Raw genomic sequence first — 22,409 nt, 5'->3', positions numbered from 1 at the left:
ATTTTGAACGCTGTGATGCGTCAATCATTTATTGCGGTATCACTCGTTCCACTTTCTCTTCTCGCAGTCGCACTGCTACATGTAGTAGTGTATGCAAACATGGGGTTTCGTATAAAGAACTGCATAGTGTTACCCGTATTGTAACTTTATTGTTATTTACTTTCCAAATCGTATCACTTTTAAGAGAGTGTAATTTTTTAAGTACTTTTGAAGTTTGTTAGTGAAATACGGTATGATAGAAAAATTCAAAATTGAATGAGCGCACGAAAAGGAAATTGATTACGTATACACGATGGACAGTACGCGATCGCCTATGGATAACCTCTTTAACATGCTGTCAAGCTTCAGCGCAGATCACGAAAAAGCTTTAAAGCAAGGCATTTACAATGCTGTTGCACTCTTTCTTTTATGCCTGGGTTCGGCGGCTGGGTACGGACTGTACATTATATTGAGTCCCTTCATAAAACCATTGATATGGGCCTTATTATGCGGTTCAGTTCTATTCCCTTTCAAATATTCATTAACTACCGTTGTACAGTTATGGTTCGAGAAAACAGAATCATCTCACACACCATTGATCATAAATTTAACGCTATTACCTATACAAATAGTGGACAAAATCTCTGACAGTTTGGGATCATTTCTATGGAGACATGTTAAATATGTTATTGGTATATTTTTACTGGGAACAATGGTTCTTGGTTTATATCATTATACACCTACTATATTAAGTTGCCTTATATGGAGGATATGTATGATTTTCAATATTATTTTTCAATTTTTTATAACAACATGCAATATTTATACGGTAATTGTTAATTAAGATCTTAACTTTAAAAATGTATAGTTATGTAATAATAATATATTAATGTTGTGTCTATTTCTTGTCTTTGCAGATTGCTGTTTTACTTGTTGGATATTTGTCTGTGTTATACATTTATTGGACACCACATAACTCTATACATTTTCGATATACGTCATTTGTTATATGGTTCATAATTAGTCTATATCTTTCAAATATATTAGGAGCTTACCAAGTTCTTGTATTTATAACATTGCAAGTATTGTGCCTAGCAGGATTTATTTATGAAGTAATACTTATAATGGAGAATCAAGAATTAAATGGTAGATACATGACATTTATGGAAGCAGCATGCTTTGCATTAACAAATAACTTAATTACAAATGTCCAGAGAGACACATTAACTCCATTAAAAAGTGACAAACCTATAGAAAGTATTAATGATGATGTCACAGGTATTCAAACAGAAGATACAAATGATGAAACTATAAAATCTATTTCTGAGTTTAATACAAAAGTATATAAAAAGTCAGTCTCATTGGATGCAGATGCTAATGTTCATCCAAAAAAATTACGATCTACGAATAATCTACCATCCAATAGCAACATGTCATTACGCGATCGTTATCTTTTAAGAAGATTAAAAACTGAATTAAGACTATCTATAGATATGGAAAATGATAAAGTTGATACTGACAAATATATGTATGGAGCATTGTATGCTTGCATTGGTATGATTCTGTGGAAACACAAATGGATAATATATATTTTAATGATTCCTACAGCTTTTTATGTTATCAAACAATTTGGCAATTATTTTGGATTATGGGATATGATAGGAAAACAATACAGTGCTGTTATGCAAGTTATAAAAACATGGTGTTCAGAGCGACATCAAGCCCTTTTACCAGCCAATATCAGAGGTTTATTTAAAGTTGGAATAATAATCGACGAAAAAGTAACAAAAGCACTGAAGGGGTCGGTCGATACAGTAGCAACAATTGCTGTGATTTTTGGATTACTTGTATTTACTACATGTGCGTCTATTTTTATAACAATACAGGTAAATCAAGTATACGTATAAATATATGTATCTTCCGAATCTTTCTTTAGCTGGCATTATGAATCATCGCAATTTGTAATAGGTTTATACAGAAGGTATACACCTTATCCAAATTACGGGGGATATACTTAATTCGTCTTTAATGAGTAACCCAGACATCGATTGGTTACCAGAACAATGGGAAGATTCTGTTAATAGTGTGTTAGATAATGCTTATACATACGGACGAAGCGCTATATCCGATGGTGTAAGCTGCAAATATTTTTAGATTACGAATAAATACTTTTATAATCGCGGAATATTTTTCTGCAATAATGTGTAATATATAATGTAGGTGAAAGGTTTGGTAAAAGATTTAGATCCTGCAAAAGCTGAACACATGGAAAAGAAAGTTTTAGAACTTTGGGACAAGCTTTATCAAGCATGGATGATGTCTAATGAAAATCCAGATCAAATTGGTACTGCTGTAGATGTTACAGCAGCCTATTCAATATGGGAGAGTTTCAAAGAAAGCTTTGGAAAAACACCATTACGTAAGACCTTGTACACACTAGAAATTTAAATGAAAAATATATTTAGTATATTTTACACATCTCTTTCCGCAAACAGAATTATTTAATATGGCCAGCATACAAAACTTTATAAAAGAAAATATTGGAATTTTTATGTCTGTACTGGATTCCATTTGGAACATAGTCAAGGGCAACATGTCCGTAATACTGACGATTTTTAGCGAATTATTTTATATTGTACTCATGAGCGGATCAGCGGTGCTTAATTTTACCCTTAGCATGGTAAATGATTGCGAAAGATACATTTATATTTAAAACGTTTAAAATATTCGTCATGATAGAAATTTTGTTTTTTAGGTGGTGTTTTTCACAACACTATTTTATCTTCTCAGCTCTAGCAACAGGAGTTATAAACCTGTTGAGTTGACTACAGTGTTTAGCCCCATTAGTTGTCATAGGTAAGTTTTATAATTTTTGTAACTTTATATATTTTATAAAATGATAGTACAAGGTTTTGTATATATAAACAAACTAATTTTTTTGCTGGTCAGCACACTTCATATTGCGGGGTACGTTAAATATAAGGGTCAAGTAATATTATTGAATAACAAATATGACAGAAAAGTCTATTATCCTACCTCTTTTTTTATAGATTTGCTGTGGCCTTACAAGAAGCAGTGATCGGAGTATTTGCCGCAACATTTAAACTTGCTTCTTTCTTCGGCATGTGGACATGGTTTATACATAATTTGTTTCAAGTGAAAATAGTTTATTTGCCAGCAACTTTTGCAACAATACTTGGAGCTGTGCCATTTTTGGACGCATATTTCGCTTGCATCCCAGCTACATTGGAGCTTTGGTTTACTCGTGGGCCCATGATTGCTATCCTGTTTTTTATGTTCCACTTTCTTGCGTGCAACATTGTTGTAACGGAATTCTACAAAGAAATCAAAGGGTATGATACTTAAATTTAACTTACACTATTTTTCTATTCCAGTTATATTTTAGTAATTTAATGTTAGAGATTTCACTCGTAACTCAAAATCGACAAATTAGGTAGTTACATTCTTCTGCCAATAAACCGCCGATTTAGAATTATTAGATTAAATTAAATTAGAAAATGTTTCTCATTTTAGCGGTGGACATCCATATCTTACAGGGCTTTCAATAGCAGGTGGAATTTTTTGTTTGGGAGTGGAGGGTGCAATTTTTGGGCCTTTATTACTATGTTGTATTATGGTAGCAATTAACTTAAGTCGTCGTTACCTTCATTCGCCTTCAGACGAAACTATTCCCACGTATTCTGAAATTAAACGTTAATGTTGTTGACATATGTCTGTAAGCAACTAGTAGAACAAAAAATCAAAAGTTCTTTGCAACAGACTTGCAATTCGGCTTTATAGATAAATTTTTAGAAATAATAGTTCATGCTAAGTAATAACATTTTATAAATGCCTTAAATGAAACTTATAATACAAGAAAGCATGAAAATTAAGATTTTTCCACATAAGTCTAAAATTTGTGCAGAGTATTGAAAAAGTAACAAGCTTATATGAATCTCTTTGAAAAAAAAAAAAAAAAATAATCAAGGATTGTTATTTTTATCTAGTCTTCGAACAAATATATCGCTTTTATATTTATTTTTTTTTTAAATAGAGTTTTACACAAAGATGTCTTAATAACGATGTGATTTTACAAACTATGATATATATAAGAAAACTTCGCTTACGCTTATTACGCATAAGATTAATTATAAATAGAAACAAATGTAATTGAAAAAGAAAGTAAATAATGTAGGAGGATACGTGTACATATGTGATGATGGCCCATGGCCACAGAGTAACCTGTATGTTACTTTATAGTAATATATTTTTTTTATTATATTTCAAATCTAATTTCGTTAATAACTTATGTTTTTACTAAAATGAGCAGAAATGTATACAGATTGTTCCAAGATAATTACTGTTTGTTTTTTTCATTAAGTTTTCAGAGTTATGTGCATAAATATATTTTTCATTAGATATAAATAGCATGAACTTCTTATTTTATATTTTGACCAACTTCAGTATTATTAGTATTGAATTTTGTTTTAAAGAAATTTTCTGATGTATCTAAAGAACAATCAATAAATTTAATAAAATTTAATTTCATTAATCTAATGATAAATTTTTTAATTCGTACAACATGACAAATCTAATGTTGCTGATAATAACCATAATTTTGATTATATTTATCTTTCTTATTGGATTTGAACTTTATTTACATCATGAAAAATATTTTCCACCAAGAGATACGTAAAATTTAATTATGAATTATTGAATATTAAACAAAGATTAAGAAAAAAAAATTTACTTGGTTAGAATGTGATTTGTATCTTCTTTGCTTGGATTATAAATATCCGAGAGTGTAGTAATGTGTAACTTCGTTTTAAACACTGCGGGTGTTATTGCTTCGCATGCATGGAAAATTATTCGTTTTTTACTTTCAAACATATGAAAACCATTTTCCGAAAAATGTCCACAAATATCTTCAACTTCCAACCAGACGAAAAGTGCTATATTGTTTGTCATTAATTCAAACTCTATATCTGGATAATTGGAATGCATTCCAGGTAAATGATTATCGTTTACTTTTACCTAAAATGGAATACTTTATTATGAACAGACAAATATAATGTTTTTACTTTATTTTTACAGATTTAAATATGTACTTACAGAAATGGTTGCATTTGGCAAGACAACAGTTTTTAATACATTGGTTGGATATATGTAATTTCTTGGTGCTATCTGAGATCCAGTTTTATCCTTTAAAGTAAGTGTTGTAATGCAACTGGTTTTTTTACACTCATTGAGTAATGTAGAATTTGATATCCAAAAATATTTGAGCAAATTATCATGAATTTTAGTTACTGCATTTGCTTTCTAAAGAAATATTAAGGTATAGTAGGTATACTAGTAGGTAAACATTCTGAATACTTACTATAGTTATGTTGCTACGAATATGTGATTGTACAGGCTTCATATTATTCCATGTATAAAGATTTACTTCCAAAGTTATATTATCTATTGGATATAACTTGTCAGAAACAATATAAATTGCAAAATTGGTCTCTCTAACATAATATGTGACTATAATGGGTGCAAAAAAATCTTTGGCATAGTAATGAAGCATTTTCCATCGTCCATCATAGTCTAGAGAAAGTAATGATTAATAATATTGGAATAAATATTTGTTTCGGTTTAGTTGATTACCTATAGAAGACCATGATGGAGCTTGCCAAACATCATTTAATTGCCAATATAATGCACCCATTGTCATCCCTTCTCCTAATTCGTTTAATTCGGACATCGATTGTCGATAAAATTCTGTTTGTACCTTTACAGAGACAGCTTGATTTATTTGACTTAGATATATGAAATTGAGAAAATTTCTCGTACTATTTTGAATTTCAGGTATTTTTAAATTCTTTGAAATAAGAACCCTCATAAATATCGTTCCTAATGATAAATGCTGACGATGTTTCATAAAGTCACTGTCTATGTTCAAATCAGCAATTGTTTCTGCAACTGGCAATATAGTATAAATTGATGGTAACGATTGAAATCCGTATTCGGATGCAAATCTTGTACAAGGATATTGGTGCATATCCCAACCATTATTGATATAGTTGTAGTAGTGAACTAAAACAACATTCTGTTAGAATATACGTGTATATATATATATTTATATTGAAGAAATATTTTACCATCTCCATATAATTTCGAATATGGATCTTCCCCAGTATAGTTATACTGCTCAGTATATAATCCGTTACTAGGACTAGATACTACGAACGGCCGTGTAGGATCTAATTGCTCTACTTCCTTTTTTATCAAATCTACATACAGCTTAATATAATCATTTTTATAGATTTGTACCGCGCCAGTACCGTACCAATTTCCATATAAAGCTGCTTCATTTTCATTATTTCCAGCCCAAAGAACAATACTGGGATGATGTTTTAATCTCCGTACGTTTTGTATAACTTCTTCCTTTACCGAGTCAAGAAATGTCTCTGTAGTAGGATACATTCCACATGCAAACATAAAATCTTGCCAAATCATAATTCCATATTCATCAGCCATGTTATAAAATAATTCGGATTCATAAAGACCACCACCCCAAACCCTAAGCATGTTCATGTTTGCTTTTTTAGCGGATGTTAATAAATGTTTAATTTTATCTATTTTAGCACTCAGTTCGGGAAAAATGCTAGCTGGAATGTAGTTACTACCCTTTGCAAATATAGGAACGCCATTTATTTGAAAATAAAAGCTTAATCCAGCCTTGAGAGGCTTTTGTACTAGTTCTATCGTTCTGAAACCAACGCGCATTGTTTTTTGCTTGGTAGTATTAGGCGTGGTTACAGTCACAGTCAGCAAGTAAAGAGTTTGATTGCCGTAACCATTTGGCCACCATTTATCTACGAGATCCTAAAATGCAACAATACGATTTTTTTTCTGTTAAAATATATTAGTTAATTATTTGCATGTGATCTACTCTCAAGAAAGAGCGCTTACGAGTCAAACATTGAAATCGAAATCGAAATCGAAATCGAAATCGAAATCGAAAAATTGTGTTTGCTCATAACCTTAAGAGCAGGTTACACGTATATTATTGTGTTTAAATATTATTGACATACTACAGGTATTTTGAGACTGATAGTCGTGTTTAGATACTTATTGTTTGTCTCCAAAGCAAAAGTACTACAATTATTAATATTTAATTGTTCGTTAATATAAAGAACAGACGAAATATGGCAAGGTATAGGTAAAGGTTTATTATTTTTCTGCAATGTAATGTCGAGAAATATTGTTATAGTAACATTCCAAAAATTCTGTTCTTTAAAAATATCTGTTGTAATATCCGTGATAAAGATTTCATTTACTGGAATTAATTCCACATCTTTCCTAAAATATATTTTCATTAATAAATATTAAAATGTAGCATTAATTCATTAAGCAAATTTTAAAATACCAAATGCCCATAGAAGGAAAAGCTGGGCCCCAATCCCATGAGAAACTTGCTTGCATTTTTCTGATATGATTAACATGACATTCTCCATTGTAAGTAACTGGAACACATATTGGAGGAACAATGTATTTCAATGCTTGTTCCTTATATAAAATGTGAGCTTCTTTAACAGCAGAAGAAAAGGAAACTATTAGTACATTCTCTCCTTTCTGAAAGATTAATATCAATAAGGTTGTACTTCTGGTATTTGTAAGAAAATTGATTGCTTACTTTCAAGTGCTTTGTAACATCAAATGTGTATCGTAGAAACATATTTGATGCTTGTCCGATTTCTTGAGCATTCAAAAAGATTGTAGCAAATGTATCTAAACCATGAAAAACTAGCACCACTTTAGGTACATTTAGAAAAGTGTCATTTACTGCAAAAAAAATTCATTTTCAGTTTATTTACATTGAAAAGTATAATAAGAATATATTTAATTACCATAAAACTTTTTAGTGTATGTAACCAATTGATTACCAACCCAACGGTTTTTCACATCATTGTGCCCAATAAAATTATCTGGTATAATATTGGCTTTGTTTAAATCTGTATAAATTCCTCCTGGTACAATTGCAGAGAATGTAATTTCTGTACAAATATAATATTGTTCAAAATCATTAAATTTGATTATGCAAGTCCCATTAAAATGTTTATTAAAAATCTTACCATGTTCAGACTTATTGGTTGCAATTTTACCTAAATTAAAGTAACATTGCTATCAGCTAAACCAATTTTACAGAAGTTTTACATAGATTATTTCAAAATACCTGTCCATGGGCCACATAAACTTATGGATGAAACAGAGTTGTCGATTAAATGTATAACTAATAGGAATTGAAGAAACTTCATAGTGTTTGATTAAAAATATTTGTGCAACTATTTTTTTTTTATTTGCGTAACAGTAAAATCCATACTTTGTTAAATATCTTATATATCTAGTTATCACAGTAGGTCAAAGTACATATTTTAAGATTACTATCTTATCAGTTTAAGTCAAAATTGTCAAACTTCTTCGCCATTCGTGCCACACGATTCTCATCGGTTAGGAATCGTGGGCCATATGTAACATTCATTATCTTTTTTTAAATCGTACAATTGCGGTTTTATTTATGGGATCGAGACTTGCGGTCTCGTTCACACAGTAGTTCACATGGGACATATTCAAAGAGCGCGTGTAAAGTCACCATAAGGCTGAAACCTCAAACCCTCTGGTGCTAAAACGCCCAAGTTTATCGTGGAATAGTTCTTTACCATCAACGATAGATGGCGCTTATTTTCCGACCTCAAACCCCCTGGTGCTAAAACGCCCAAGTTTGTCGTGGAATAGTTCGTTACCTTCAACGCTAGATAGCGCTTATTTACCGACCTCAGGCCCCCTGGTGCTAAAACGCCCAAGTTTGTCGAAAAATCCATCTAGCGTGTACGTTACGAACTATTCCACGACAAACTTGGGCGTTTTAGCACCAGAGGGCCTGAGGTCGGTAAATAAGCACCATCTACCGTTGAAGGTAATGAACTATTCCACGACAAACTTGGGCGTTTTAGCACCAGGGGGTTTGAGGTCGGAAAATAAGCGCCATCTATCGTTGAAAATGATGAACTATTCTTATTATTAGTTTGCCTTTGTTGACTTTCCGAAACTCCACGAGCTCACGTATGCGTGATCGAGCACGTGTATGTCGTGCACCAGGTGCTGAATCTGGCATCTCTGGCATTACCAATTGTATATCCTGATTACTGCTTGCCTCTGCTGGACTCTGCTGACCATCGCTTATATTTCTGACAACCTATAATGATTACTACTGACTTCTGCTAACCTCTGTTGGTCTTTGCTGATCTCTGTCAGCGTGTGCTTGTCTCTACTGAACTTTTGTGGCCTCTGCCAAACGCTACTGACAACTGCAGGTATTTCTAATAATGTATAACCATTAATACTTATTACTGCATGCCCCTACAAGTCTCTGCTTGCCTTTGCAGGTTTCTGCTTGCCTGTGCATGTCTTTGCTGGCCTCTGCTGAACACTGCTGACCACTCCTGATGCTTCTGACATCGTATAACAATTACTACATGCTACTGTTCGTCCTTGCTGATCTCTGCTTACCACTGCATGCCTCTACTTGTCTCTGCTGACCGCTGCTGACCACCTCTGATGCTTCTGACAACATATAATGCTTACTACTTGCTACTATTCGTCCCTGGTGATCTCTGCTTGCCACTGCTGGCCTCTGCTGACCACCGCTTATATTTCTGGCAACATACAACGATTACAACTGGCTACTGTTAGTCTCTCCCAGCCTCTGCTGACCGCTGCTGACCACTCCTGTTACTTCTGACAACGTATAACGATTACGACTGGCTACTGTCAGCCTCTCCCAGCCTCTGCTGACCTCTGCTGACCACCCCTGATGCTTCTGGCAACGTATAACGATTACAACTTGCTACTGCTTGCCCCTGCTAGTCTCTGCATGCCCCTGCAACCCTCTGCTGACCTCTGCTGACCTCTGCTGGCCCCTGCTGACCACGCTGACCTTTGTTAACAACTTCTAACATGATGTACATGTATTAAAACTTTGTATAATGTAAATCTATGACAATAAATGATATAATTTCAAAGAATTCTATGTGTTCTCATCACTTCTACCTTTCTTTTCCTCTCCCCATTATTCCCTTAGTTATAAGAAACCGTTTCTCTGCTTAAAATTGGAATTCCAAAGTGCCCGGAGCGTTTTCTGAAATGCCGGTGACCTTGACCCACTTTCGAAACTGGGTCAAGGCCAAATCCTGATTCCCAAAGCGCCCGGAATTTTTCTAAGATTCGATGGCCTTGACCTACTTTCGAAATTGGGTCAAGGCCATCCGGATTTTCGAAGCGGCCAGAAGATTTCTAAAATTTCGAATGGCCTTGACCCACTTTCGAAATTGGGTCAAGGCCAAGTCCGGATTCTCAAAGCGCCCGAAATTTTTCTAAGATTCGATGGCCTTGACCTACTTTCGAAATTGGGTCAAGGCCAAATCCGGATTCTCAAACTGCCCGGAATTTTTCTAAGATTCGATGGCCTTGACCCACTTTCGAAACTGGGCCAAGGTCAAGGTCAAATTCTGGTTTCCAAAGTTCCCGGAACATTTCTAAAATACTGGTGAACTTGCGAAGAAGGTGGTACGCATCTTATAGGTAAGAGAATGATTTGGAGAGGAAAAGGACAGTAAAAAATGATGATAACACATTGAATACTTTGAAAGTATATCATTTATTGCCATAGATTTACATTATACAACACTTTAATACATATAAACATATTATATTATATTACATCATGTCACAAGTTGTCAGCAACGGTCAGCAGTGGTCAGCAGTGGTCAGTAGCGGTCAGCAGAGGCCAACGGAGGCCAGCAGAGGCATGCAGAGGCATGCAGAGGCAAGTAGAGTCCAGCAGGGGCAAGCAGTAACATGTAGTAATCGTTGTACGTTGTCGGAAGCATCAGGGTTGGTCACCTGTGGTCAGCAGAGGCTAGCAGTGACAAGCAGTGGCAAGCAGAGTCCAGCAGAGGCAGGCAGTAGCAAGTTTTAATCGTTATACGTTGTCAGAAGTAACAGGAGTAGTCAATAGCGGTCAGCAGAGTCCAGCGGAGACAAGCAGAAGTCAGTAGTAATCGTTATACGTTGTCAGAAATTCCAGGAGTGGTCAGCAGCGGTTAGCAGAAGCCAGTGGAGACCTGTTGACGGGAGGTCGGATATTAGTTGTTCAAGAGCGAGAAGGGAAGTGTAAGCCTTTCTCTCTCGACTCCCACGAGACGGTCCGAACTTACTTTGGGCAACTTCGGAGAATCGAGAAAAAGGGCATGCATTATTTTGCCTTTGTCGAGTTTTCGAAACTCCACGAGCTCACGTACGCGTGATCTGATATAGTGTGAGAGAGCACCTTCGGTGCCTTTCTGGCATCTCTGCTGCCGCGTAAAAACGTACCTCTACAAGGCAATTTATTACATGACATGAAATCTTTGGTTAGGTTTTCCTACATCCAAAGAGAAAACAAAATGCTTACTCGGCACGAATCCGTGTTATGCGTTGATTATACGTACATATGAAACAGTGATCAAAGATTCTTTAAAACATTATTTACATTATAAAATTTATTCCTTGCAATTGCTACGAGTTTAAATAAGTAGTAAACCCTGGTGAGTAACGTATTTTTCCTATATAAATACTTGCAACTGATAGAAACGGCTCAACTGCATTATTGTGTACAGTAGAGGTTCTTTCTTTCACAACAGTTTTTATTTAATGATTCTCTTGTATTATTTATGAATGTTCAACGTGTAAAATGTATGTCGTTTTATTCTTCGTGTTACATTCGCATAATTCTAATTCCAAAAATAATTTAAATAGAGGTTAACAATATATCTTGATCACAAATATTTAGATTTTGTAAAATTTCGTTTTCTAACTTTCGATTGTAACGTGTGCAAACAAATAACATTCTTTCCAGATTCTATAATATTAGGAAACAATATGGCTCACTACAAAGGAGCAGCCAGCGAAGCTGGTAGAGCAATGCAGTTAATGAAGAAGCGAGAAATTGCTCAGCAAGAAATAGAATTGAGGAAAAAGAAAATAGAAGATGATCTAAAGATTCATAATATAGAGAATAAATTTGCTACTCACTATAATGCTGTAGAGCAACAATTGAAAACTTCTACCATTGGTTTGGTCACCTTAAATGAAATGAAAGCTAAGCAGGAAAATATAGTAAAGGAACGTGAAAGGAAACTTGCTCAAAAGGAACGTGAGAAAGAACAAGAGAAGGAGAGGGCTCTTGCTGCAAAACAAGCTGAAAAAAATAAGCAGAAAAAACAAATTCAAGCATTATCATTTAATTTAGATGAAGATGAAGTGGAACTTTCTGACGAAGAAAAAGAGAGAAAGTTGGAGGAGACAAAACTGGATGATAGTGAACCAGTAATAAAAAAGATAAAGAAAAATCCAGATGTAGATACAAGTTTTTTACCTGATAGAGAACGAGAAGAAGAAGAAAACAGGTTGAGAGAAGAGTTAAGACAAGAATGGGCTAGAAAACAAAATGCATTGAAAGAAGAAGAAATTGAAATTACTTTCAGTTATTGGGATGGATCTGGACACAGACGAAGTGTTATTATGAAAAAAGGTAAAGGCCTAATTATTATTGTAACTAGTATATATTTATTTATGAAAATAATTTTTTATAATATAATTATAATTTCATTAAAATGAGTCTATACTAATTGTTATTAGTTTGCACTGTTGGCAGGTAATTCTATTTATCAGCTTCTTCAAAGATGCTTGGAAGTTTTAAGGCGTGAATTTAGTGAACTTAAAACAGTTATGGCAGACCAATTAATGTATGTGAAGGAAGACCTTATTTTACCCCATCATTATACATTTTATGATTTTATTGTAACAAAGGTAAACTTTATACAAAATAAGGAAGAATTATCATTTGTGTAAGTTTAAATATCATTAATTTGTATTCATTTCAGGCAAGAGGAAAGAGTGGACCTCTTTTCACATTCGATGTTCACGATGACATTCGTGTTATGCACGATGCTTCTGTAGAAACAGAAGAATCTCATGCAGGGAAAGTGTTGCTTAGGTACAGAATTTTCTGATACAAGTGGGATTATGTTTATATTCTTTCTTTTAATGAATAATTAATCATTTTTCGTTTCAGGTCCTGGTATGAAAGAAATAAACATATATTTCCTGCTAGTAGATGGGAACCTTTTGATCCAACAAAAAGTTACGATAAATATACGGTTTCCGATAAAAATAAAAAAAAAGATAAAATTTAATGAAAAGTAAATTAAATTGCATAGAAAATTATGGAATGAGGAAATCAACAATGTGTATTGTGTTCAATGAAAAGTAATATTTTAGGTTAGTTTGAATACTATCACAGATATTAAATATTCAAAATACATATTAACATATGTATATTTAATTGTGGTGATTTATAAGTGTATAATTTCTCTGTTCCTTAACAAGTTAAGTTATTGAATAGGCATTATTTAAACTAGAAGCCGAACGTCTCTGCATACTTTGTATATTTAAAATAATGCATAACAATTCCATTAAGCCATTTGTTAGAAAAATATTTTTTATGCATTGTAAATAATTTTCTCGAAGATATTTATATTCTGAAAATCTCGTTTATTACTTAATACTTTGTTTAAAGACGTGACGATATTAGCAGAAATTCGATATTGTTTCAAAGAGTTATAAAGGTATGAAACGAATTATATAATTTTAGAAAAATACATTTGTTTCATATGCCTACGTCATCTTCGGCGACTTTTAAAATTGACGATAAATCAGTAATGTGGGTTTCCTGTATGATTTCGTCTAGCAGTTTTTTGTCGATATCTCGCAAAGTTTCAATCGTTGATACGGTGTCTAGCATCGAAGATATACTATTTGTAGATGTACTATCATGTGCCTTCTTAAATTGTTCTTGATCATTGCAAGAATCTTTACGATAGACCTATTATTTTTAATTTTTAAATAGCGTTTTCACTACAAATTGTTGATATCCATTGCATTACTCACGGTATTTTTCTTATCCAGTTCTAGCAGAATTTCTTTTACTTCTTTGCCCATAATATATGGATTGTTACCAAGATCAATCATTTTATTGTTTATATGTTCAACATCATTTGATGAATTCATTATTTTCCATTTTCCTATCTTGATATCGTTAATCGATTTCAAATTATGATCGATTAACTAATAGAAAGTTTCGTAACGGTAAAATTATATTTTCCAAAGATTATAAGTTTCTTAAAATACGATTATTAATATAACTTACTGCATTATTATGATTAACGAGATTTGTGTTAATGTCGTTTCTAAATGCTTTCTGCTTGGAATCATTTATCCCGAGTGATATGTTCAATTCGTTATTGTTTTGAAATTCTATGTTTGCAACGTGTTTCAATATTCAATACCCAATTTTTAAAATATTTATTAATTATGTAAATAGATATACTATTAGATACTCATATTTAAAATATATGCTATTTACAATAACCGATAATAATATTATTTTCACAGATTCATAAATCGTTGAACAACTCCATTATTATCGGTTTTTTTCTTTGCATGCCGTTTTTATTGTCGTACCTGCATCGAGTATTACGTATTTTGGACATAAGCGAAAAAATTTCCGCGTATTTTCAACTAATTTACCAATTTCAGAGGAATTACGCGATAAAATATTTTTAAGTTTCGTCCGATTTTCACACTGAGAAATCAAAGTTTCTTCCTTTGCTTTCTGCGGTACAATTGAAATTTTTATGTTCCTAATTAGTGTCAAGAAATATTTATCCATTATAAAGGGGCACGTTATTCACCTTTATTTTATCGCACATTTCATGTATAAGACCATCAAGATTTTTGATCTGTAAAATTTGTTTTCTCATCCATTTCTCTTTTATGTCTTTACTTGAAATATTAATTTCATCATGATTCTGTCTTTCAAACAATTCATCACCGAACTGCATTAAATCGAAACTTTCTAGCGAATCTGTGCCCAATTCGGATATTTGCTCATATGATTTTAGTTCCTTCGTAGAAATCATTGTCTCATCATCTATTTTTTTGTACACTTTAGTTTTATATTTACTCGTAGAACATACTACCGTACAGTATGAGCGGAAAAAAGTGGGATACTCCGTATATAAAAAAAAAATTAACAAGTATACACGAAGTATATTTCATACCCTGCGGAAATGCTGAAATGTGCATCGGAAGCGAGATTATTCAAAGAACATTTAGATAATTATTTTAGATTAATAATTTACATAAGTACATAAAATACATAATCCCCACGATTTTCAATAAAAGTACTCTTTTTAACATTGCAATAACGACAACAGAATTATCTTAACGTGTGTCAGTATTTGTTTGATTCTTATTTGGCGTTATTGCTCGAATTAGGTAAAACGCATGTACCTTTTTTTGCTTTCCACGAGATTTCCGTGTTGTCTACCTGGTTCTCTTCGATGAAGAAATCGGAGGTGTTTGTATCTTTCATAATACAGGTAGCAGGCGATTCCGTCGTAGAAAGGTGTTGCATTTGTTGGGATTCGACTGATGATGAATCTACTAATTTCTCAAACGAGGCGGTGGTCTTATCAAATGTTGACGAAGTGTTGAGTACCGTTTGTTTTTTTGTAATACTGTCCATGGGACCATTGGCGGAATGGTCTAAACTTGATTTAGTTTCAGTGGAAAAGGGCGAACAAGATCGTCTTTCGACATTGGGGTCAACCGAAGGGACACGTGACGATTTATTATTATTGATTTTGCGACGTGATTTTAATTGTTTATATTCTTCTTCGTCGCTGCTTCCCTCGGTATACAACTCTTCTTCTGATATCCATAATTCTTCTTCCTCCTATAAAGTAAAGATTGAATTTATGTACTTACAAATAAATTTATTAAATGCTTTCATATATAATTTTGTCAATGTTACTAAAAATTATTTATCCTAACGAAATCATAAACAACTGCTTTTTTTAAATATTTGCATAGGACTAGCAGCACAAGTATCCTTTGAAAAATTCTTATCAATTAGTATAAACGGAATTCCGAATTAAAGGAAACGGAAATCGTACCTCTATTTTAATTCTGGCAAGTTGTAATTGTACCGCGGTTTTCATGGGTTGTTCCTGCGATTTCAAATTGGTCGTTGTTTTATTGGCCATTCTATCCCTAAGTATAATACGAACAATATGTATTGTAAGTAATTTTGTAATTCACGACATGCGAATATTGTATGGAAAACTAGTATATTTAGCATTTGTAGGACCACCGACGAAAGGTCGGATCAAAAGGCCAACCGAAGCGTATAATCGTGATCCTTTTCTCCCGATATGTTTAAAACCGATAACAGTTTCTTTGAGACTTTTTAAAGCAGAGAAAATCTATAGAAAACTAACTTCTAAGCGCGTTTACAGGATTTTACAATTTTTGTTCTCGTAATTTGATTGATTCAAATTACTATACAGCGAGACCTTGAACTAGGAAAATGTAGAACAAGGTTGGAATAGGTCAGGGTTATATGTCACAATAACATCAGAGTGTTTAAATTCACGGTCATTAAAAATCACTACGATTCGAAACTTAACACGAAACTATTGTAGTTGATATATTATCACTGTTATTATATTTCAAAGATATATACGTCAACGTTATCCTTGATACCTTTTAATACTATTTTTACCAAAATCAGTCTTAAAAATACAAAAAACAAGTCAATAAACAAAACGCATTAAACTCGAACTAAAATGATGTCAATTAAAGTTGTTTGCAGACATTCATTTTTTTAGAATTTTCATTCGATTATGTGGTTTCGTATCGTTTACAACGAATCTTCAAAACTATGTAACAATTTGAAAGATTGATTTACATAGTATCGAAACTTTACCTCAATTTTGTTGATCGAACGTCGCAACAAAGAAAAAGATTCACGTGGCAATTTTCTGTATGATTCTTGATTATGCAATGGGTCTTAATAACGGCAGGTGTTATCGCACCGCATTCTTGCAGATCTGATATAATTAATATTTTATTATTTCAGAACAGTTTTACTGGGTACATGTTTAAGATTTGTATTGCGACGCGTATCGCGCGCGATGTTTTCCGACTTCTAATTTATTAATTTATTCATTAACAGAAATTTTGACGTTTCTGTTTTTTTTGCGTTTTGTATTATACGATACTAGGAAGAACTTGTAAGCTGCACGCTGCACAAGACACTGCATACTGGCTTTAAAATCGCGACAGCAGCGGCGCCTATGGCCAGATACAGATCGATATATAAATAAATGCATTAACTCGCTTGCGCGATGGACCATGTGCTTTCCTAATGTCACTGTGATCTCATTTTTTTTTTTAAATATTCTTACTCACAGCTTAGTTGTCAGGAAGGGAGAAAGACAGGACGCCCACTCGTTTGAAAAATGATTTCAGAATATCAGAGGCTTATATAAAAGGGCAAAAATACTGCTCTAGATTTATCAACAATAATCCTTATTCTACGAGTATTGTATAATACCATTACGAAATTACTCTATTTACAATAAACATAAGTAATCGCTATCGGTATGATCATAAAGTTGTGGGTTTAATACAAGTAGGATCCATGAAAGTAATATTCTCAGGGAAATGGTCCATAATTATAAATCTTTTTTCACTGGGTTCAGTCAAATTGTCTAAGAATCCAAACCAGTAGATCACGAGTCCTGGACCAAATCTGTTCCAATAGCTTAGAAATTGTTCTTTGATATACTTTTGATGTATCTCCATATTGCCAAATCGTGCTTTAGATTCTATCCAATTAATTACAAAACCATTTACTGCAATTGGTACTTCGAGTTTGAAATCGGGAGTTTTGTCGTATCCCCGCGATCGTAAGTGTTCCTCATTACGAAATGCAAGATTTCGTTCTGTCAAACAATTTTGTAATTTCAACTCATATTCTTGACCTACAGAACTGAAAGTTTTGTTTACAGAAACATATATAACAAGTTACTCTATTTTTTGGTTATATTCAGATACGTACATTCCAATAGCATCTGTTATAGGTCCATATAAATTATCATATAATATACACTATAAAAAAAATATACGTATATATAATGTGTTCTATGCAACTTGTCCACCTAAATATCTTCATTATTTCAAATGATATATGAAAATGTTATTTTAAGATATTCAGGTGGATAAGACACTGTATATATATATATTTAATTAAAATAATTCATCCTATAATCATGAAATTATTACCAAATAAACTTCATATGCAAGGTCCTTGTCCTGAATGAGAGTAGTGTCTTTAAATAACTTACTGACTTCGTTTCGAGAAACTAAAAACATTATCCTTTATAATTTAGGAATATTTATAACAGTAAGCTGTTTCAAATGATATAAAATTACCATTAGAATCATCTCGCCCACAATGTTTTTCAAGAACATTTCTAGCTAATAATGCAGGCTGTGCACCAATATCTTTTGCCATTTTTAATAAAATTCCAACAGGTTCTCCCTTTCGTACAGCTTCTATGTAACTACCATTTACACAGTACAATAATATTTACATAAGTTTTGAAACAATTAAATATGATGCAAAGTATGCTTACGTATCATAATAGTTCTTATTGTTGCCAAACAACTTGCTATGATTGACTTTCATTTTATGCTGTATTTCTAAAGATAATATGCTGTACAATACATTTACTGGAATGCTAAATAAAAAAAAGATGTGTAATGCATTCATTTATGATGGATAATTAATTTACATATGTTTTTAAATGGAAATAATCTTACTTGCTATATTTCTCTTTTAATAAATCTCTACAATCCTTCGATAGACCTTGGAATTTCCGAATTGTTGTTACTATGTCGTTGTACACGTCGAGCTTCATATTTGTTAGTTATTCTGTTAATTTTCTTTCGTAGTTAACACACGAAAATAATTAAATTTACGTTGATACTAATCCAAAGAAACGTTAACCATAGGCATTTGTTGACAACAACTGTATTTATTATATCGTGTATCGTGTCTATTACTCGTTTGAAGTTTGCTCTTTATTTGATTCGCAGGAAACCTAAATTGATCACTATTAGTATTATTTTGTAAAATTATTCGTGATTCAGTGTTTAACCGTGCCTTTGAAAATCGACAGAGGAACCCATCCCCACCCCTGACTGAATTGTCGACGTGACGAAGGTGTCGCCATTGTCGCTATTCGTTTGACGAAGCTAGACGTGTTCAGACCTGTTCAGCAATTAGGCATATAATAAGGTACGTATTATTAACGTAACGATATCTAAACGTTTCTAATCTCTACTATTACTCTTTGTCGGTGTCTTTATTTAATATTAGTTCATTTTGACTAGAAATTTAATCGAAATTGTGAAAATAGTTGATTCGGTTTCGCGCTTTTTCGCTAACATCTAGCAAGCCTCAATTATCATTATATCTCGATAAATTACAATTTCTTAGAACATATTTTGAGTTTAATGTTCGTTTAATTGTGGTATAAGTATATTTATTTAATATATTGAATCGTGATTCGCATTTTATTTCTGTTGCAGCCTCTAATACCAAGGCGACTTCAAGGAAGGACGCCATGTTTGCCAATTCGAATCAAAGGAATTTGCCGCGCGGAATATGCAACTTCAAGAAGGACGCCATTACGGAATTGTCATTCGTCCGGTAGAACGTGTCTGGATCTGCTCCGGCCGGTGTCGACTGGTCGGTAGTGTGGCGTATAATAAGGTGCGTATTATTAACGTAACGATATCTAAATGTTTCTAATCTCTACTATTACTCTCTATCGGTGCCTTTATTTAATATTAGCACACTTCGACTACAAATGTAATCGAAATCGTGAAAATAGTTGAATCCGTTTCGCGCCTATTCATCGATATCTAATCAGCATCAATTGATATTATATTTCGATAAATTACAATTTCTTAGAACATATTTCGAGTTTAATGTTCGTTTAATTGTGATATAAGTATATTTATTTAATATATTGAATCGTAATTCGCATTTTATTTCTGTTGCAGCCTCTAATACCAAGGCGACTTCAAGGAAGGACGCCATGTTTGCCAATTCGAATCGAAGGAATTTGCCGCGCGGAATATGCAACTTCAAGAAGGACGCCATTACGGAATCGTCATTCGTCCGGTAGAACGTGTCTGGACCTGCTCCGGCCGATGTCGACTGGTCGGCAGTGTGGCGTATAATAAGGTATGTATTATTAACGTAACGATATCTAAACGTTTCTAATCTCTACTATTACTCTCTATCGGTGCCTTTATTTAATATTAGCACACTTCGATTACAAATGTAATCGAAATCGTGAAAATAGTTGAATCCGTTTCGCGCCTATTCATCGATATCTAATCAGCCTCAATTGTCATTATATTTCGATAAATTACAATTTCTTAGAACATATTTCGAGTTTAATGCTTGTTTAATTGTGGTATAAGTATATTTATGGAATGCAGTGAATGGTAATTTGTATTTTATTTCTGTTGCAACCTCGAATTCAAATCAATTTCAAGAAAGGACGCCATGTTTGTCAATTCGAATCGAAGGAATTTGCCGCGCGGAATATTCAACTTCAAGAAGGACGCCATTACGGAATCGTCATTCGTCCGGTAGAACGTGTCTGGACCTGCTCCGTGGAATATTCAACATTGGATAAATTTACTTGTACATTATACGTAATGTATACAGATTTATATTCAGATTTCTATATTCTTATTTTTTGACTTATCATTTGTTGCAAGTACGATGTAAAATTGTATAATAGGCCGATGTTAGGAATGAAAAAGAAAAGATTTAATCGAACTTTTTTCTATTTCGATTCGTGACTTTCGCGTGATTTGTGATAATTTAAAATGGCGTCGTTAAATTGGAACGACATGTATTTTCCTGCCTTTTGATCGTAATTAAATATTTCCGAATATAAAACAATTAATTGATAGTTCAAAAATCTATCTTTATAAACTATTGAATTGCATTTGTATACAGTTTTATCTGTAAGTGTAGAACAACGTAGTTAATACGTAATTAGACTATGCTAGTGACGCATTTTAATTTTGAAGTACTTTAATTTTTGAAAGTTTTGGAATATTTATAAAACTCTGGTAATATTTTAAAATTCGGTTCAATTAATGTAATCGTACTTACAACTCAGATAACAAAAAGCTAGAATAATAATTTGAATCACGTTTATGAACTATATTTTAATATTGTAATTTATATTTGTTGAAAATATTTAACTTGTATTACTTGCTCGTATTCACTGGTAAAGAATTAATTTTGTAGTTATAAAACAAGAACAGTATTTCCGTCGATAAACTAAGTTAGGTGAAAAAAAGAAATAAGAGAGAGGTAGGAAAGCACAAACGTGCTTATCTGTTATTTCTTGTTCTCTTCCTTCTTCTTTCAGGAATTTTGATGGCCGAGCGCAATGCGGCCAGTAAACTCAGTGTTTGTGTAGTATAGAGTTTCACGTTTCTTTTGAAGCACAGCTGCTTCTTGTAGATTATCGTTCGGATTTTAGGGACTCGCGAAAGTAGAGTCAGTGTTTATTGCGCATATATAAATTTCTTTCAGAGCATCGGGGTTCTTTTTCCTTTACAAATCGCGGCTGTAGAATCATTTGTTCGCCGGTATTTATTTTCGGTCGCGTAAATTAATTATCATTAGTCTTTCACATATTTTAGAATTTTTATTTTGAGAATTAAATTTAATCGTTATCGGAATTAGAATCAGTGCATCACTGAAGAGGAGTTTTGAGCGATTCTCCACGAGAGAAAAATGTAAGTATTGCTCAGTTTTGAATATGTTAAAATTTTTATATGAAATTAAAACTTTCCATAATTTTAACAAGAAATTATAATTGTTTTCTTCTCCTTTACAGTTTTTTAGCCTCATCTCCAAATCTACTAGAGGACTACTACTACAGGATCAGGCAGACGACTTGGTCGATGATTCACCCTGGGCAACAGCATCATCCTGGACGTGTGACCAAGATATTTTCCATCGTAGTCAGCGATCTGTGAGTCGCATGCGATTTTTGTTCCTCCGGTCCCCAATTATGTCGTAGGACGAAAGGTCCGAATCGACACGGGTGATTGGTTGTATACGTAGTTTCTTTGGCAAGTTCAGTGACCGCGGGTATTTTTATACCCGTGAATAGTAACACATGTATATTGTTTTATCTTAGGATCTTTTATTTAGGATCTTCTTGCATACCGCGATTTTTAATATAATAAATATCATATCACTGTTATCTTATAATTACATTTATTTTAGACTGAATATTGAATATGTTATATTGTCTCTAATATCGTTTAATAATTATATTCACTTTATAATTAATTTGACGATTTTGTGTATCGAAGATACCAAAGTCATT

The 22,409-nt window shown here is 33.0% G+C and overlaps 5 protein-coding genes and 1 long non-coding RNA gene across 10 annotated transcripts; 3 read left to right on the top strand and 3 right to left on the bottom strand.

Annotated features, from left to right (window-relative positions):
* Window positions 1-85: 85 nt before the first annotated feature.
* On the top strand, window positions 86-4,422 carry LOC143350346 (transmembrane protein 245). Of its 3 annotated transcripts, none has more exons than XM_076782428.1 (9): window positions 86-808; window positions 897-1,865; window positions 1,948-2,112; window positions 2,200-2,398; window positions 2,475-2,659; window positions 2,735-2,835; window positions 2,929-2,946; window positions 3,030-3,332; window positions 3,514-4,422. In XM_076782428.1, the coding sequence occupies exons 1-9, from the start codon at window positions 293-295 to the stop codon at window positions 3,695-3,697; spliced, it is 2,640 nt and encodes an 879-aa protein (XP_076638543.1). In that variant the 5' UTR covers window positions 86-292; the 3' UTR covers window positions 3,698-4,422. The 3 variants fall into 3 exon arrangements, with proteins under 3 accessions (XP_076638543.1, XP_076638544.1, XP_076638545.1); XM_076782430.1 differs by having other exon boundaries at window positions 87-429; XM_076782429.1 differs by lacking the exon at window positions 2,929-2,946.
* Window positions 3,176-8,567, bottom strand: Beta-man (beta-mannosidase). 2 transcript variants are annotated; one of them, XM_076782423.1, is made up of 13 exons: window positions 8,201-8,567; window positions 8,100-8,129; window positions 7,875-8,021; window positions 7,661-7,809; window positions 7,394-7,599; window positions 7,059-7,326; window positions 6,123-6,849; window positions 5,629-6,057; window positions 5,357-5,568; window positions 5,092-5,298; window positions 4,730-5,013; window positions 3,644-3,680; window positions 3,176-3,314 (listed from the first exon to the last, which is right to left on the bottom strand). In XM_076782423.1, exons 1-12 carry the CDS (start codon window positions 8,280-8,282, stop codon window positions 3,656-3,658), a joined length of 2,766 nt encoding a protein of 921 aa, XP_076638538.1. In that variant the 5' UTR covers window positions 8,283-8,567; the 3' UTR covers window positions 3,176-3,314; window positions 3,644-3,655. The 2 variants fall into 2 exon arrangements, with proteins under 2 accessions (XP_076638538.1, XP_076638537.1); XM_076782422.1 differs by lacking the exon at window positions 3,644-3,680 and having other exon boundaries at window positions 3,186-3,314.
* Window positions 4,851-7,810, top strand: LOC143350388 (uncharacterized). The gene is made up of 3 exons (XR_013081091.1): window positions 4,851-4,988; window positions 5,074-5,188; window positions 6,609-7,810. It is a non-coding gene; the product is annotated as an uncharacterized LOC143350388 (long non-coding RNA).
* Window positions 8,568-11,233: 2,666 nt separating the features above from the next.
* LOC143350367 (protein FAM50 homolog) lies at window positions 11,234-14,772 on the top strand. The gene is made up of 5 exons (XM_076782477.1): window positions 11,234-11,609; window positions 11,921-12,595; window positions 12,719-12,873; window positions 12,948-13,060; window positions 13,139-14,772. Exons 2-5 carry the CDS (start codon window positions 11,944-11,946, stop codon window positions 13,257-13,259), a joined length of 1,041 nt encoding a protein of 346 aa, XP_076638592.1. The 5' UTR covers window positions 11,234-11,609; window positions 11,921-11,943; the 3' UTR covers window positions 13,260-14,772.
* A 294-nt stretch (window positions 14,773-15,066) lies between these two features.
* Window positions 15,067-17,331, bottom strand: LOC143350375 (uncharacterized). The gene is made up of 3 exons (XM_076782487.1): window positions 16,895-17,331; window positions 16,083-16,179; window positions 15,067-15,862 (listed from the first exon to the last, which is right to left on the bottom strand). Exons 2-3 carry the CDS (start codon window positions 16,170-16,172, stop codon window positions 15,377-15,379), a joined length of 576 nt encoding a protein of 191 aa, XP_076638602.1. The 5' UTR covers window positions 16,173-16,179; window positions 16,895-17,331; the 3' UTR covers window positions 15,067-15,376.
* Window positions 17,332-17,478: 147 nt separating this feature from the next.
* Window positions 17,479-19,166, bottom strand: LOC143350371 (CDAN1-interacting nuclease 1). 2 transcript variants are annotated; one of them, XM_076782481.1, is made up of 7 exons: window positions 19,139-19,166; window positions 18,796-19,076; window positions 18,609-18,713; window positions 18,406-18,536; window positions 18,256-18,335; window positions 18,032-18,081; window positions 17,479-17,962 (listed from the first exon to the last, which is right to left on the bottom strand). In XM_076782481.1, the coding sequence occupies exons 2-7, from the start codon at window positions 18,891-18,893 to the stop codon at window positions 17,578-17,580; spliced, it is 849 nt and encodes a 282-aa protein (XP_076638596.1). In that variant the 5' UTR covers window positions 18,894-19,076; window positions 19,139-19,166; the 3' UTR covers window positions 17,479-17,577. The 2 variants fall into 2 exon arrangements, with proteins under 2 accessions (XP_076638596.1, XP_076638595.1); XM_076782480.1 differs by having other exon boundaries at window positions 18,796-19,161.
* Between the last annotated feature and the right edge of the window lie 3,243 nt (window positions 19,167-22,409).

The sequence above is a fragment of the Colletes latitarsis genome, chromosome 14, assembly GCF_051014445.1.
Source record: "Colletes latitarsis isolate SP2378_abdomen chromosome 14, iyColLati1, whole genome shotgun sequence".
Classification (NCBI taxonomy): Eukaryota; Metazoa; Arthropoda; class Insecta; order Hymenoptera; family Colletidae; genus Colletes; species Colletes latitarsis.
The sequence above is the reverse complement of the archived record's forward strand: the minus strand, read 5'-3'. Positions and strand labels throughout refer to the sequence as shown.

What these genes read in the sequence shown, in the direction of transcription:
- LOC143350346 (XM_076782428.1), top strand. Translation starts at nt 293, where the DNA reads ATGGACAGTACGCGATCGCCTATGGATAACCTCTTTAACATGCTGTCA. An exon ending in CTTTGGAAAAACACCATTAC is followed by an intron (nt 2,399 to 2,474) that starts GTAAGACCTTGT and finishes TTCCGCAAACAG; the next exon opens with AATTATTTAATATGGCCAGC. An exon ending in TTCTACAAAGAAATCAAAGG is followed by an intron (nt 3,333 to 3,513) that starts GTATGATACTTA and finishes TTCTCATTTTAG; the next exon opens with CGGTGGACATCCATATCTTA.
- Beta-man (XM_076782422.1), bottom strand. Translation starts at nt 8,282, where the DNA reads ATGAAGTTTCTTCAATTCCTATTAGTTATACATTTAATCGACAACTCT. An exon ending in ATACACTAAAAAGTTTTATG is followed by an intron (nt 7,810 to 7,874) that starts GTAATTAAATAT and finishes TTTTTTTTGCAG; the next exon opens with TAAATGACACTTTTCTAAAT. An exon ending in TCAGTCTCAAAATACCTGTA is followed by an intron (nt 6,850 to 7,058) that starts GTATGTCAATAA and finishes GTTGCATTTTAG; the next exon opens with GATCTCGTAGATAAATGGTG.
- LOC143350367 (XM_076782477.1), top strand. Translation starts at nt 11,944, where the DNA reads ATGGCTCACTACAAAGGAGCAGCCAGCGAAGCTGGTAGAGCAATGCAG. An exon ending in AAGTGTTATTATGAAAAAAG is followed by an intron (nt 12,596 to 12,718) that starts GTAAAGGCCTAA and finishes CACTGTTGGCAG; the next exon opens with GTAATTCTATTTATCAGCTT. An exon ending in GCAGGGAAAGTGTTGCTTAG is followed by an intron (nt 13,061 to 13,138) that starts GTACAGAATTTT and finishes TTTTCGTTTCAG; the next exon opens with GTCCTGGTATGAAAGAAATA.
- LOC143350375 (XM_076782487.1), bottom strand. Translation starts at nt 16,172, where the DNA reads ATGGCCAATAAAACAACGACCAATTTGAAATCGCAGGAACAACCCATG. An exon ending in TTGCCAGAATTAAAATAGAG is followed by an intron (nt 15,863 to 16,082) that starts GTACGATTTCCG and finishes TTTACTTTATAG; the next exon opens with GAGGAAGAAGAATTATGGAT.
- LOC143350371 (XM_076782481.1), bottom strand. Translation starts at nt 18,893, where the DNA reads ATGAAGCTCGACGTGTACAACGACATAGTAACAACAATTCGGAAATTC. An exon ending in TTAAAAGAGAAATATAGCAA is followed by an intron (nt 18,714 to 18,795) that starts GTAAGATTATTT and finishes TTTTTTATTTAG; the next exon opens with CATTCCAGTAAATGTATTGT. An exon ending in AATAAGAACTATTATGATAC is followed by an intron (nt 18,537 to 18,608) that starts GTAAGCATACTT and finishes TGTAAATGGTAG; the next exon opens with TTACATAGAAGCTGTACGAA.